Source organism: Parambassis ranga, chromosome 4 (assembly GCF_900634625.1).
Source record: "Parambassis ranga chromosome 4, fParRan2.1, whole genome shotgun sequence".
In the NCBI taxonomy this organism is placed as follows: Eukaryota; Metazoa; Chordata; class Actinopteri; family Ambassidae; genus Parambassis; species Parambassis ranga.
Genome location: NC_041025.1, coordinates 2,339,122 through 2,355,127, shown reverse-complemented (window position 1 = coordinate 2,355,127; position 16,006 = coordinate 2,339,122). Strand labels below are relative to the sequence as shown.

Sequence of the window (16,006 nt, the reverse complement as noted above, 5' to 3'; positions counted from 1 at the left end):
CAGCCTTGTATACACAACAGTCTCTGTCTAGTTTCAGAGAATGGCCATGACAAAGCTAAAAGGCTAAATTGGACTGGAAGGATACACACAACTGTGCTAGCTTTTCACTCGAATAAATATGAACATGCTTAGGCACAGACAATATCCATATCAAAAAGCTATATTGCTTTCATGTCTTTAATTAGGCACTTATCCAGGCAGTGATTAGTCTAGCTTAGGATTAGGCCCTGCAGCAATACAGCCAAACTAAAGTATGAAATGACTTTATTTTTATTTATTTATTTTACATTATGTATTATAAATGTGTTCTCTCTTACATTACACTTGCAGGCTGTTTTAGCCTGTGCTGACCGGCTGCTTTCAGATTTTACTGGTACCAGATGAAAGGGGAAATGCTGCTGCCAATGGGCCAGAGTCAAGGTTTCTGAACTCAGCCCTAATCTCCTTGGTTAAGTTAAGCCAAACTGGAGTCAGATTGTATAAAATGTAATTTAACACTAACCTTTACACATCATGGGTGCGTGTATCTGCTCCCAGTCTGCCTCACCACGCTGGTCATGTGTCATCTTCCTGTTTTTATCTGGTGCCGTTGCTCTCCCCTGGATTTATTCTCTCTAATGCATAGAGATGAAGAAGACTTTCTTTTTAAAAGGCACTTGGTGTTTGCTCACTATATCTAATACAGTCGCAAACACCTCAGAGAACTGAGTCTAACCTTTTGATCTGTAGGAATGCACACACAGCTCACACAGGGGAGTGGGAATCTGGAGTCGCAGCAGGGTGATTTGCATTTAAGCCGTCTGATGAATATTCATGTGATTGGATGTAGTTGTCAAAGCTTGGAGCTGGGATTGGCCCACATGTTTATTCATGAGGGAGGCTTTGGCTTTTTTTGAGAGGCTCTTACAGATGCACTGTAAAGGAATGAGATATCAGGGCCAGTCAATAACTGCTGTATATCCAGCATCTTTGACCACGTTATGCTAAATAAACAGATCGCATATGCTTCCGTTTTAGCTGCAACCATCAATTTTAGAGACTAGATGCTTGTTGTTTCTTGCAGTGATTGACCCTTTGAACTTGTTTAGTGGTTTCACATGGTTTGGATATTTTGTAGCTTTTAAGATGTGTTCTCCTACAGTACCGCATAAAGAGAATCACTTAGAATGATGCAGACCAAACACCAACTCATAGATGAAAGTCCAGGCTGCATATGTGTCCTTTTAAAGCTTCTTTTATTTGTGTTTAAATATTAATTACAGCATTTTATCTACACTCCGTACACCACCTCTTCATGCCTGAAAAAGCCTTTTGTTTACTTTGGCTGTACATTGGGATCATTGCCCCGATCTCGCTAGATTATGAAATGTAGCCCAATGTGATGCATCTGACTGTGTGAGCATACTCTGCAGTCAGCCTTCTGTCAACAATGAAAGCATCAACAAATTTCAGGGTTTCAGTTATACAGGCGTAGACACACTAAAGACAAGAGCAGAACACCACCATGTCTGACAGATGAGCTTCTGCTTCTCCTTCCATCATCGTAATATAGGTTGATTGTTGTTTCATCACTCTAGAGAACTTTCTTCCAAACCTCTACTGGTTTCTTCTTGGATGTTTCTTTGAACAGAGGTCTGGTCTGTTTCCATCTAATGGCTGGGGTTTTAACATTAAACTTTAACAAGATGTTTCTGAGAGAGTGTTGTTGACTTGCTCTGTAGCTGTGTGCTGTGTGCGTCCATCCCCACAGCAGAAATAAACACATTTACAGCTTGGTTACGAAAGTGTCATGCTATTGACACTCTACATTTTCTCTGCATTTGGATTAACCACAAACTTAGGTGACCCAGGCCGTAGTGTCAGAGTGATATACTGGTCAAACTCCTATATACAGAAATGTATTTTCCAGCAGTACTCAATAGCAACTCAGACTCAGTCCTGGGCTCATGAACTGTTGCTGTAACAATAAACAGCAATTGCTACCAGTCCACACAAACTTTGACCTGTGTTTGTATGTGGTGTTCATGTACAGCTGCGAGCCCACGCAGTGGACCTGAATGGGAATCAGGTGGAGAACCCCATCGACATCGTCATTAATGTCATAGACCAGAACGACAACAGACCGGAATTCTCACACACCATCTTCAACGGCTCTGTTCCCGAAGGATCCAAGCCTGGTACCACCAACACACACATACGCACATGCTCATATCTCATACATTACATTTTTATTTGTTTGTTTGTGTGTTTCCCTGCAGGATCCTTTGTGATGACAGTGACAGCAGTGGACAAGGATGATCCAAAAACTGCGAATGGGATGCTGCGTTATAAGATCCTTTCTCAAAATCCTCAGAGCCCGTCCTCCAACATGTTTACAATCAACAACAAAACTGGTGACATCATCACTGTGGCAGCAGGCCTTGATCGAGAGGTGTGTGCGTGGACATTTTGTAAGGCTTATTTCCAAACCCATATGGAACAGCTGCTTCTCAGCCTGTGAATATGTGTCCAGCCAGCAGTGTCTCCTGCAGCATACAGACAGCTTGTTGCTTTTTTTCAGAAATATTCTTAGATCAGTAGATCCCTTAGAATTCCATCTGTTCTGACGCACACAGCGACTAATAATTTATAAATCATGTTTCTTTTGGATATTAACGTTAACACATGTTACATTGTTTAAGGGCAATTAGAATGTTTTTGTAGAACTTCAACCATATCCCACACTGTCTATGATAGAGTTTGATTCACTGTCTCTTTGTAGTGATTACAGCTTGACACAAAGATGCATTCTTGCTATCTTGCCAGTATAAAAATACTTGGTTAGCACTTGTCTACTAACTGTAAGGTCTTTCAAACAATGACTGAAATGTGTAATATTATTTTCGCCCTAATTGATGTTACTGTGTTTTGACAGAGAAATAATTGAATCTGTGCAGGAGGTGTGTCAAACTTCTATTGCAATATTGTGTCCCACAATGTCGTTAAGTAGGACTGACATCAGCGATAATGGTGCTTTGATGAAACGACAGCCCTCTTGTCAAGTGCCTTCGATTAGAATGATCACATTAGCATTTGAATTCAGGCTTGTTTAATATAATTTTATGTGTAATTAAAATAATGGATGGTGGGATGCTTATGTGGTTTGTATGTGTGAGCATGTGAGGTGTAGGCTGAACCTTTGTTGTTCTCTCTTTCCAGAAAGTTACCCAGTACACCCTGATCATTCAGGCTACAGACATGGAGGGAAATCCCACTTACGGCCTTTCCAACACTGCCACCACTGTCATCAGGATCACTGATGTCAATGACAATCCCCCAGAATTTACCACAGACACGGCAAGTCTTCACATACACACAGACAGCGATGTAAAGTAACAAAGTAGGACTACTTCACTACTGTACTTAAGCATTAAAAAGCCAGATCTGTACATTATTAGAGTATTATTATGGTGATTGTGAGGTTGTAATAGTCAGTATAGATGTGCAACAGTTTGCTACTGATATGTTTGTTGTTATTTTATAAATATTAGAGCTTTGTGCAAAAGGGAGAATAACTTATTTTGACTACATAGCACCTGGTGGCTATTTGACTGTAGATATGATTATTATTACTTCAAGCAATTTGTTTAAGGTAAACTAATGACTGTTCTGTTGTTCTACACCACTCCCTCCATCTACACACGTAAAGAGCCTGGGAATCCATCCCTGTGTGCGTTTTATGTTGGGAATTGTAATATTAAATTGTGTTGTGGCCGGCACACTTTGATGAACAAGTGACAAACCCCCAACCAGTGACGCATTGGAGCAGTAACTCCATTACAATTACAGTATCACTGCCAGAGCAGTATGGCCTGCAGCTGAATACAGGTTAGGTGGAGCTGGTTTATCATTGGGTCATCAAGCTGCCTCTGTTTGCTGCAACCACAGAACCACTGAACTATATGGACAGAAGATTGGACTGCTTTCTTTATTAACTACACAATTAAAGAGACTGAGCAGCACTCATTAAACTCAATACTTTTACTTTTAATACTTGAGTACAAAAGATATTGAATACTTTAACACTTCTACTTGAGTATGATGCTTAAAGAAGACTTCTACTTCTACTCAAGTCATTTTTTGGTAGCGTATCTGCATTTTTACTCAAATCTGGGTCTGCTGCTTTTTAAATCTCTGCACACACACAGAGAGAAAACGTGACAGTAAAGCAGCAAACAGGAACGATGCACTGTTCTTCTAAACGGCGCTAAAGCTGTCTGAGCTTTTATTGGCAGCAGGCAGATGGTGGAGGAGTTCAAAGCCAACGAAACATCCAATATGTTTATTCTTCTCAGTAAAGCTGAACAGGTTGGACAGGAAGGAGCAGTATTTGTTGGAGATGTGGTCTTTATTTGGGGAAACAGAAGCACTTGGCTCCAGTGAGAGCGAAAAAAAAACATTACACTGCAAAGTACCATTCGTTTACAGCTTGCCGTTAATGTATTCTGTGCTTAGAGTGGCATATTGGTATTAAAATTATCTGTGCTTTTTTTTCAGTTCTTTGGCGAGGTTCATGAGAACAGAGTGAATGTGATCGTTGCAAACCTGACTGTGACAGACAAAGATCAGCCGCACACTTCGGCCTGGAGCGCCGTGTACCGCATCATTGCTGGAGACCCCACAGGGCGCTTCTCCATTCCCACAGACCCCACCACAAACGAGGGCCTGCTCACTGTGGTCAAGGTATGAATCACCCCGAATTTAGACAGAGACAACGGGTGGATGAATATAAGCAATGCAAGCAAATACGTCACATTGAACTTATGACAATGTATGTATGCCAGACAAATGACCCATACATTGAAGGGTTAAATCCTCCTCAGGCATGTAGACATCCTCACTCTCATCCATCAGCTCCTAAAATCTAAAATGAGATCTAAAATCTCTGTGGTTTGATAACCATGGAGAATATAGATATTTCCTTCACACAACCCACATGTGAGACATCTTAAAAAAATAATAAGGAATTTCTAATACATATTTATATGTATATAAAACCTAATGTGGTGACAAAATGGTCTGACCTTTGAACTCTTCTCACCCAGCCCGTAGATTTTGAGCTGACCCGTTCCTTCATGTTGACTGTGGAGGCTGAGAATGAGGTCCCACTGGCCCGCGGCATCCACCTGCCCCGTCAGTCCACAGCAACCGTCTCAGTACGAATCCTGGACATCAACGAGAGTCCGGAGTTTAGCCCCAATCCCAAATCCATCAAACTGGAAGAGGGTCTGCCTGCCGGGTCTCTGCTCACCACCTTCACCGCCCAGGACCCAGACCGCTTCATGAGGCAAACTGTTCGGTGAGCAACCCACTCACTAGAAGGCATGACTTTCAATTAGTGGTTCAGTTTCTAATTCCAACGTTATGTGTTACCATAAAGAAGCATTGTAAACAAAAGGACAAGTGTGAGGGAGGACGAGAAAGAAAAAGATATAACAATATAGAAAATGTGTGCAACCTATGATAATTTCATATAAATAATTGTCAACATACGTTTAGGTCTTTATATATGTGTGTAGGCGTTTAAACGAATCCTAATTATAAAACAATGTTTTTCTTAGAAAGGATGGGAGTGCGTGGAAGTTTCCCACTGACGTTGTTTGTTTTTTCATTTCTTTTGTTGAGATATCCTTTCATTCTCAGCAACACAATTACATTTGACCCCTCAAGAAGCAGCAGCGTGGCATTCTGTTATCTATTCCTGCTCTGTTTTCACATAAAAGCTGATAAGATGGCCGGATGTTTTTTTTCTTTAAGCAGCTGCTCTGGTGGAAAATGTATACGTTTTCCACATTCTGCTGCTGTGAGCAGGAACAGGTTTAACAGCAGAGCAGAGCCGAGCGCAGAGAGCCTGCAGGACTGCTGCTTTTTTGTCCCCATCCTTCTTTCTTTTACATCCCACCATTTGTTTCTAAATGTAGTGCTGAAGTCTTTGTAGCCTAGCAACAGCCAATGGTGGACGCACAGTGTTCACAAAAACATGCAAGTGCACTCACGCACATGCTCGCACACATAAAGCGAGTGTGTTGTACACTATGGAGCGGGCCAGCAGAGCAGTTTGCTTACGGATTTTTGTTGTTGTTGTTGTTGTTGTTTTCTGCCCTGTAGCTGCTGGTGCTTTTACGATTATCCACAGCTGTGCCTTTTTCTACTCTTTATCTCACCAATTAAAAATGGACAGTATTCCCTATTCATTACTGGTGGCTTTTTAGGCCCTGCTTGCCTCTGTTGAAGCTAATCTGTTTGAGACAGGACTGCAAATGTATGAGTAAATTCTGTTAGATGTGCACATTTCATCAGCCGTTTATGGAGATTTTCTAAGCTTCATTCTGTTTATGGGTTGTGTCCAATTGTGGAAAATATAACATATTCTCACAGACAAATATATTTCTGAAATGATTTTCCAGTCTGTTGAAGGTAAAATCATTTCCAGAGAGAATAAATGAATGAGTTGTGGATGCCTCCTGAGAGTGCTGCAGCCTCCATATATCAGCTCCACAGTAGCTGCTTGGCTCGTAGCCAGGGAAGCAGATAAAAAGGCTCTCTGTGGTGGCTTCTCATGCTGGCTCTCTCTCCCACTGAAATCCAGGTACTCCAAGATGTATGACCCCGCCAACTGGCTGGAGATTGACCCGGTTAACGGACGGATTTCCACCATCGCCGTCCTTGACCGAGAGTCCCCCTACATCAAGAATAACCTCTACAACGTTACCTTCATGGCCTCTGATAACGGTGAGACATGTTTGCCTTGCTGGTGTCCTGCAGTAACCTCACCCCACCCATCCCCCACATACAGAGGTAGATTGTGTTCACTGTGACTCAGTGCCCTTTCATTAACTGCAGTAGATTCTAGGTCTGTGTCTGAATCCAGTCAGTGGAATCAGATCTGACTGCTCAATACAATGATTCAACTATTCTGCACAGGTAAAAAAGAGGCCACAGTCATGACTTTCTACCACTTTAAAACAGTGAGATAAAAGAGCCACAGGGACATATAGCCGGGCCTTCCTAAATCCATAATAGACAGCCTCTACAGGGTATCCTGCTACGTTTGAATTGCAGCCTAGTGAACTACTGACATATACTGTCAGGCTAGCATACATACAGTTAGGGAAACAATGATTGAAACTGCTGCTGAAGTTTGCCCACTAACAAAGAAATGATCAATCAATTTCAATGGTAGGTGTATTTGAACAGTGAGAGACAGAACAATAACAAAAAAATCAGAAAAATGCATTTCAAAAAAGTTATAAATTAATTCTCATTTCTATGAATGAAATAAATACATTTTTTGAAATTTGAAATTATGGACTGATCTTTGTTAGTGGGCACATTTACACAATCATCTTGCATCTGCAAGGAAGTCACACAAGGAAGCAATAATTGAAGTTGAATGTTGTACATACTAATTCAATTAATGTACCTTTCTGTAACATTAGCAATACTCAACAATCGTTTTTTAATTATTTATATCTATATACCTGCTGTTCTACATAAAGACATGTTGAGTCCTCCCTACTTGTAGCCAAGAGGAGCTGGATTTTAAATAGTGTTGATACAGCAGAATTGCAAAGATAAAGAACATTGCTGACTGCCTGCAGGTTTCTAAAGATCATTTGGATGACCCAGAGGGCTTGAAAAGTGACGGGGACTGAGGAGACCAAAATATAAATGTTTGGTTTAGACGAGACTTGTTGTCTGTGGTGGTAGTATCATGGTTTGATCTGGCCCGAAACGGTTTGCCATCATTGTTGAAGCAATAAATATTGAATTATAGCTGGGTATCCTAAAGGAAAATGCCAGGACATCTGTTATAGGTCAGGCTGCAAAACACAATCACAAGCATACCTTAGCTCCACTCATGCTCCACCTCTTTTGCCTATATTTGAAATAATCGCAATGGCTCCCTTTTTTAAAAACATTGAGCCAATTGTAACTCTGACATACTATGTGGCTCCATATAAATTCTCCAACCATGCTGTCAGTGCTACGCTCAGTCACTCTGATGGGAACAATATGTTTGACCTTATCCTATGGTAGAGGTGCAATTAGACAAGACAGACAGCCTTTTGGCCACAGTGCTCTCACTGTATTCTAATGGAGATGCTTTCCTGCCTATTAAGTGCATTATTTCCCAAAAGCCTTTCCCTTGTTCTGATCACAAAAGTGGTTTATAGCCATAGAAAAGAAGCCTCTCTGTCCAAAGTGGAAAATTGTTGAAGGGAATGTCATTCAGCTGCAGCTCAACCCTGCACCGCTCCATACAGAGACCCCACTGTGTGCCGAGCTTCCTGCTAACTGACTGTCTTAGCACATTCTCTGCAGCCACACACAAGCTCCTGCAAGAACTTACATGTCTGCAGTTTTTCAGCCTTTTCACCTTGTGTGTGTGTGTGTAGAACATACTGTAGTTTCAATTGTTTGTGAGTGCATTTGCTGCAAGGCTTGTGTATTCTGTAGTAAAACCGGTTATATTCTTCATTTCTGTTGTTGACAACCAATCCCACAAAGATTCTCTCTAGATATTTACAGTATACAAATACATTTTTTACAGTGATTAGTAAACAACAGCTGCTCACAGCAGTTTTAAGCCAACATTATTCAAACAGGAAGAAATTATGTTGGGGGTTATTTTCAGCTGCAGATTAATATACTTTTGGTGCTCTAGTGACTATTTGGGGCAGCGGGATGGGGTATGTGGGATTTAGTCTAAATAAACAGTACTGTGTGTGTGTGTGTGCATGGTATTGAACACTGAGTTTTTAAAAAGCAAACTATTAGGACTCCTTAGTATGTTAATAAAAGGAAACAATGTAGATATTTATGAACACCTACTTTGTGTCATTCTGCAAATCACATTTGAGCTCCGTTATCCATGAAAAATTCCAAAGACTACAGATCTAAAATTTTCTATCACTGTCAATTCATTTTTTGACTCTATTGTACCCTACATTGTCACCATCAGATTTTTCATTTTTGAATTTGAGGGACTGGCTAGCTCAATGTCACAATCTTCCTCAGGACTAAAACCTGTCCAACACCACATGGTTAAATGGCCCTGTTCTAATGGCTGGGTCAATTCCTTGATTGTAGGACAAAGAGAATAATTTAACTCAAACCTTGGCTCCATCAGCCCACACATCCCACAAGGAGAGCAGCCATTAATTGGTGCACAGAGGTGACCATGACAACACATCTTGCACTCATAATGCTGCTTATTATACTGGTTAAAATGTCATTTGAGATGTGCTTCTGAAAATAGCCTCCCCTCAAAATGTTCACCTTGTTTATCTTCTTCTCCAGGGAAAGGGAAATTGGAAGCTTTTCCTTTTTTTTGGCAATTACAGCTTTAATTTACCTCAAGAGACTTATCTTTTAGTTGATCCACCTGAGCAACACTCCACTCCACTCCAGACTGGTATTAAAGTTAGAACAAAATGTCATTTTTTATTGTTGGTGTCCAGGTATCCCTCCTGCCAGTGGGACAGGCACCCTTCAGATGTACCTGCTGGACATCAATGACAATGCTCCTCACGTGTTCCCTCCTGAGGTGGAAATGTGTGAGAGGCCAGATCCCAACGCCATCAACATCACAGCCAGTGATCCCGACCTGAACCCAAATGCTGGACCCTTCGCATTCGAGCTGGCCAATCGTCCCTCAGACATCCGCCGCAACTGGACTCTCAACCGCGTCAATGGTCAGTACAGTACAGTATTCATTCAATTCCTATTGCTGCTTAAACTGAAGAATTTCTCTAAATATGTGTAATATATTGCCATATTTAGCTTAATACTTTCACATGCGTGAACATGTAGTTGTATTGAGCTGCCATGTCAACTGCTGTTTTAGACTTGATTTCTAGTAATTAATTAATCTAGTAAGTAATTAGCATCCATCTAGCAAAACATGGTACCAGACCAGTCAATAGACTGATGTACCTGCCATATTTTAGGCAGGATCAGAGACTTTTACTGAGTGACCATGCCATGTTTAATGTCTCCTATTATATTTCCAAGAGTTTAAATTCACTCCTCAGAGTGGCTTCTTCTTTAGACCTGCTTGGGGGAGTGGTGACACGTCTTCAAAACTAATCCTTGAGTCCAGTTGCCTCAATTTAAACTCTTGGAAATGACCTGGATGAATGAGAGCATCCACAGACATGTTTCTTATTATACCTCTAGTTGGCCTCATTTGTGTTATAGATAACACATAATTCCCTGTTCACTGCAAGCAAATTGTGGCCTGTTAGAATCTAGCCACAGATTAGTTCTTTGGTTAGCTTGCACAGAATAGTTTCAGTCTCAGATAAAATGTCTGTACAGTATGTATTTTAGCTGGTGTCTTGTTTAGTGCTTTTGCAAAGAAAGGAACTAAAAGTAAAAACCTTGACAGCACCAGCAGACTGAAGGACTGTCCTTTATTTCACAAATGTGTTTTGGCGGAGTGCCTTCTTCAGGGCACTGCTTGAGCACCTAGCTGGCTGGTGAAGTAGCAACAGCACACTCCTCCTGCAAAGGACCACACTGTAGGAGTAGTGGGGAGTTCAAGAGTGTAAAAGTGAGAGGGATTCTCAAACTGTTTCCTTTGCGTGTTGTCTAGGTGAGTACGCCCAGCTCCGACTGCGGATCAGCTCTCTTGCCAGTGGGATCTACGAGGTACCCATCATGATCACAGACTCCGGGAACCTGCCTATGTCTAACACGTCCTACCTGAGGGTCAAGGTGTGCCAGTGCGATCACCACGGAGACTGTGTGGATATGGAGCGGATCATCGCAGCTGGACTCGGCACCGGCGCCATCATCGCCATCCTCATATGTATAATCATTCTACTAGGTGAGCCCCACACACACACACATATACACAATGAGAAACTAAGGAAGCCTAAAAATATAAATGTAGTTGGACAAAAAAATAGAAACATTTCCCTGCCCCGCTGAGCAGCATGGGACAGAGTGGACATACAGATGTCAATTATTTTCTGAAGTAAATGAGTTGTTACATAAAAGAAGGTCAGCTCCAGCTCTAATGCTGTATGTAATCATTGCATCACATTTTAAAGACAGGGCTCATGCTGTGATGGATGTATAATTTTGAAATTCCACCATTAGAAATAAAAACATTATTAGATTAAATAAAAAAAGAGCTGTGTAGGCAGCAGTGAGCCGCTGTAGCAGACTACACTTGGAACAGCCTTAATGAAAGCTGCTGTATTATATTTTAATAACTGCAATTTTACTGGAAATTTTAGCGGCTCCCTCAAGTTATACAAGGCGTAAAGCATTCAAATCATCCTGATGGCGATTTTTTAACACAAAAATCCAACTGCTGATAAAATGTTCACTGTGCCTTGTGTGGTACAATGAAACCACCTACAAGCAGCAAAGCAGTAAAGTAAGCTTTCTTCTTTTATATAACAATTACCCTTTATGGAGCAATTTTAATAACAATAGATATTAGGCAGTTTAAGAAAAAAAAATGGAAGCGCCAGGTTAATGGAAACTGGTGATGAAGGTTAAGGACATGGTTCCACAGATGTTGCTGTTTTTGTGGTAGAAGAGATCACCGTGAATTTCAGAGTGCTTTTTTTATGAAAGCACTTTTCGTCACAAGGTCACCAAAGTGTTTTTTCAACACTGCATTATTTGTTGTTTAATGTCATGTTTACTTTATAAGGTCAGCAAAGATGAGAAGAAATCATGTCGTGCCACCAGCAGCAGCTCTCAAAATAAGACAGACCCATCAACTGCTAACATTCAGATCCTTCGCATTTGTTGACGGTGTTGTCCTCATTCCAAATTCTCTTGATTTTGATTGGTCAGTAAGAGAGAAATGACACTGAGCAACATGCTTGTGCTCTTTTCCACAGGAAATGAGTTTTTAAGCTGAGCTTGCCAATTCTAAAATCTCATAGTATTTTCTTTTCAGTGGCTGAGGGCAGCCAGATAGATAAATCATCTTTAAGACAAAATAATAGAGCGCTTTGCATCAATACAAATAATAGAAAAATATAAATAAAAAACAAGGTGTAGAATGGTGTCAAATGTTATTTATATAGGCAAACACACTGTTGCTGCAGTGACAGTTTCTAATCCAGCAACACTAAGCAACTGACCATTCAGCTAAGACATGTCAAATGTTGGTGTCTGGTGCTGTTCAGACCTGTACTCGTCACCACGATTGCCGAAAATAACAATGCGTTTAATGCTTAAAAGCATCTTTTCCCAAACCTAAGTGGGCAGTTTCAATACCTAAACCAAACCACAAGTGTAAACAAAAGTGTAGTTGATAATGGGTATTATATGACAGGCCAGAGCAGGTATTACCACAGTCCACCCCTTAGTGGATGTTCTCTTTAAGCAAAAGACAAGAAATAATAGGCTACAGGTCACGGAAAGACAGAAGAGTTTATTTAAGGCTCACGGTGTGCCACATTGATCACATTACAGAATGAGGCCAGTTGTAGAGCTGGTGCCCAGGCACTTGCTTGTTATTTTAAATATACTAGCTGTGTTGTCTGAGAGTCTCTGAGGCTTGTCTTACTTACTGAAAAATGTTACTAATGCTGACAAGCCATTTGTCACATGGCCTCTCCAGGGTTTAAATTGTCCTCACTTAGAATTTCACTTAGCATCATAATGTACTTTGGCCCTTGCAGGTACAGTCAGGCAGGTTCACTAACACATGCAAAACTTGAGCTTCTCCATCTCATAAATCCCTTCAGATTAATGCGATCAGAACGACAGAGATTCACATCGACTTTTAAAACCCACCAGCTGTCTGAAAATAAGAACTGCGTCTGTCTGACGTTCTTTGAAATGCACACTCCCCCATGCAGGGACTGTGCTTGCTCTTCGGTATTGAACTGTGACTGTCTACAAGGTAGTTGAGGAAATAGCAGAGGCTTTGCACCTTGTATCAGTTGTAATGAACTCAGTCTCCAGGTGAACTCAAGCTGCATAAAAACTGCTCCAGTGTGTCACTGGTTTGCCTTTGCATGCTGGTGTCACTTACAGAACACATACAGACTACAGTCCTGTGTGCCCTAAAAGACCTTAAGTTCCCAGAGGAACACTTATGGATAGATTATTTTTGGGCCACTCCTTCAAGGTATGTATGGACCACACCAATTTGGGGTTAATGCTGGGTGTTTAGTGTAGGGTCGTCTGAGCTGAAGCTGCTTCGTTCTACCTTCAAAATGGCCAAGACCCAAAAACAACCCCTCTGAAGAAGCAGCCAACTCTAAAACAGCTGTGATTCCTTGGTGGATCGCCTATAGGTTTCTAAAGGTTATGAAGCCATCTAGGCAGCACCCGAGTACACCCAGTTAATCCAGACTGGACAAAACAGTAGGTAACAGGCTTGTTATCTGAGATGACATCAGCCTGGCACTTACATGGATCATGCAGCTAATTGTGCAGTACTTTAAACCTGGAAAGCTAGACAGTTCAGTGTGGAGGTCTATTGGGATTAACTAATGGCCCCTAAAATGGCCTCTTGAGGAACCACTTTTTTTGCTTCATGTCTTAGGCTTGTAGGCTGCTGTTTGGTCTCTGAGCAGAGAAAATTATTATTTTTTGTATCTTGCTGTGCTGTTTGTTACAATTGGCTTTCTTGAGGAGCTCCTTGTTCATCCACAGTTCTATCCAGAAGCCAATCGTGAGCTTCTTGGTGGTCCCCAGAGCTCAGTATAGGTCATCACTGATGCTCACCGAAGATTCGATGAGTGTGTTATGTTAAGCAGTGTCCTTATCTTCTTGTGGCACAGTGCTGGTGCTGATGTTCGTGATGTGGATGAAGAGGAGGGATAAGGAGCGTCAGGCCAAGCAGCTTCTCATCGACCCAGAGGACGACGTCCGAGACAACATCCTCAAGTACGATGAAGAGGGAGGCGGAGAGGAAGACCAGGTACTCAGACAAATGCACACACACACAAACACACATGCCTTAAACACACAGCAAAAAGAGACCAGTACTAAATAAATGTACAACCATTCATAAAAGCTCCTGCTCACTGCTACATATAGTATGAACCATAAAACACTGAAATAAAAGAGTGACTATTAATGTAATCACTTCCTTTACATTATATATTTTTAAATTTATTTGTAAAAATTTGGACATTAATTTGACAATTGTTTAGTTTTTTTTTATTCTGATTTGCCGTAGTTTATTTAGCTCTATTATTGGCAGCAGTTATCAACGGACAAAGGTCAACAGTAGCAGCAATACCACCTAAGTTTCTGCATAATTTGCATGTCTAACTTGATAAAAATGTCCCCTTTAAATTACTACTGTTTATTTAGTTCTAGGTTCATCTTTGTCTTAAAAAGTCACCTGTTTCTGACTCAGCAACAGTCTACTAAATAAACATGTAGTCATTCACATTAACTCTTGCATCACTATTACATTATCACATAAGCATTCTCAGGTACGAGCCATAAAACACTCATAATGTTGCCGCACAGACACACACTCTGCTTCTCAACAGTTTTTCAATCATCTGTCCTCCAGCTAAGATTAAGTGTACTACAAAAGAGGACCTCCAAACAGGATTAATTGCTTTCTGTTTGAGAACAATTTCCTGTGTCTCTCCACACAACTTCACTGCCGATGCCAAGCACATAAGCTGCTCTGCACTTCTGCTGGCGAAAATGTTTAACCCTTATTTAGTCAGTCACTCCACTCACTTTTTTTTTGATATACCTCACTGTTAGCAAGAGCAAAGAGATAGTGTGTGCAAACTATATAAAAACACACACTTTCATTTGACTGGTTGGGTTTTTATAAACGGCATCATTTTCACTTACTGCTTCAAGACTAGTGTATTATCCCAAGATGGATGCACTGTATGCAGTGAGAAAGTTCAGCCTAATCAGTGTGAGCCTCACCCATGGTAATACTACCACCTGAATACTATAGAGACTTAGTGCTAATTAAACACATAAACCATCCTCCTTCATTTCTTAATTATCGTGCTGTAATGATACACATTTTAATAGAATTGTCCTCAGTGGTGTTGAGGAGTCTTACAGGGATGTTGGAGCTGCAGCAGTTACATATTTTCCTCATATATTGCAGGGTTAAAAGATTAACCTTTAGCATCCATGCAATGAAACAACGCTGATTATCCTCAGTTAGCAACATATATGAACAATTCTCTATGTCTGTTAGTATTAGCATATGCACAGTTATGTGCATGAAAATTACTTTAAGGCCATTTTAATAAAATCCTGTTTCCACCCTGGGTCCACACGGAGGACATTGATACACTAAACAGTAAACATATAGCTGTTTGTCTCCATTGCTTTTACTCATTTATTGTAGTTCTTCCAAGAGAACTAAGAGAGACAAACATATGTAAGGACAAAAGGTTAAATCTAAAACTTTGAGGGAACCAATTTTTATTTATTTATCAACTGCATCCACAGATGCTGCTAGTCACTAAATAACTGCACAAAAAATGTATGAATTTTAACTGCATAATGCAAATATTCTTTTTTCCTCACTTGGAGAAAAACGTGGTGGGATTGCTGTAGCAAGCAGCAAACCAGTATATGTAGCTGTCAGGATAAAAAAAAAAAACTCATATGATCATCACAGCAGAGAGAAACAAGAGGGGCTGCAGCCGGCAGCCATTCAGGTGTAGCTTTTTTAGCAGCCAAAGGGCAACAAGTAGCGGCTGTCTCGCTGCAGTTTTTCCAGGAATTGTCTAGTTTAATCCTTATTCTCTTTTTGATATATCAATGCTTAGGTATGGTACTATTTTCAACTCAGCAGCAGTCCCTCACAAAAGTAGAGTTACTGCTCTTATGTTTAGATTATTTAAACACAGGCCGCTCCTCACTGTAATGCTGTGATGGTGCCTAATATATACTTATATTGATTATTATTAAAGTGTTAAAAGGTCAACATGTAATGATATGTTAAAGTTTTTTATTAAAAACATTTTAACAAAGGATATATTCC

General features: G+C 40.6%; 1 protein-coding gene across 1 annotated transcript in view; it reads left to right on the top strand.

Moving 5' to 3' along the window:
- LOC114434904 (cadherin-2-like) overlaps positions 1-16,006 on the top strand; it is a 63,559-nt gene that overhangs the window by 36,189 nt on the left and 11,364 nt on the right. The window contains exons 6-14 of the mRNA XM_028404357.1: positions 2,033-2,177; positions 2,259-2,431; positions 3,199-3,336; positions 4,537-4,722; positions 5,085-5,338; positions 6,629-6,771; positions 9,504-9,737; positions 10,640-10,873; positions 13,806-13,945. Coding sequence (XP_028260158.1) covers positions 2,033-2,177; positions 2,259-2,431; positions 3,199-3,336; positions 4,537-4,722; positions 5,085-5,338; positions 6,629-6,771; positions 9,504-9,737; positions 10,640-10,873; positions 13,806-13,945 — 1,647 coding nt within the window. The remainder of the gene's footprint in view (positions 1-2,032; positions 2,178-2,258; positions 2,432-3,198; positions 3,337-4,536; positions 4,723-5,084; positions 5,339-6,628; positions 6,772-9,503; positions 9,738-10,639; positions 10,874-13,805; positions 13,946-16,006) is intronic.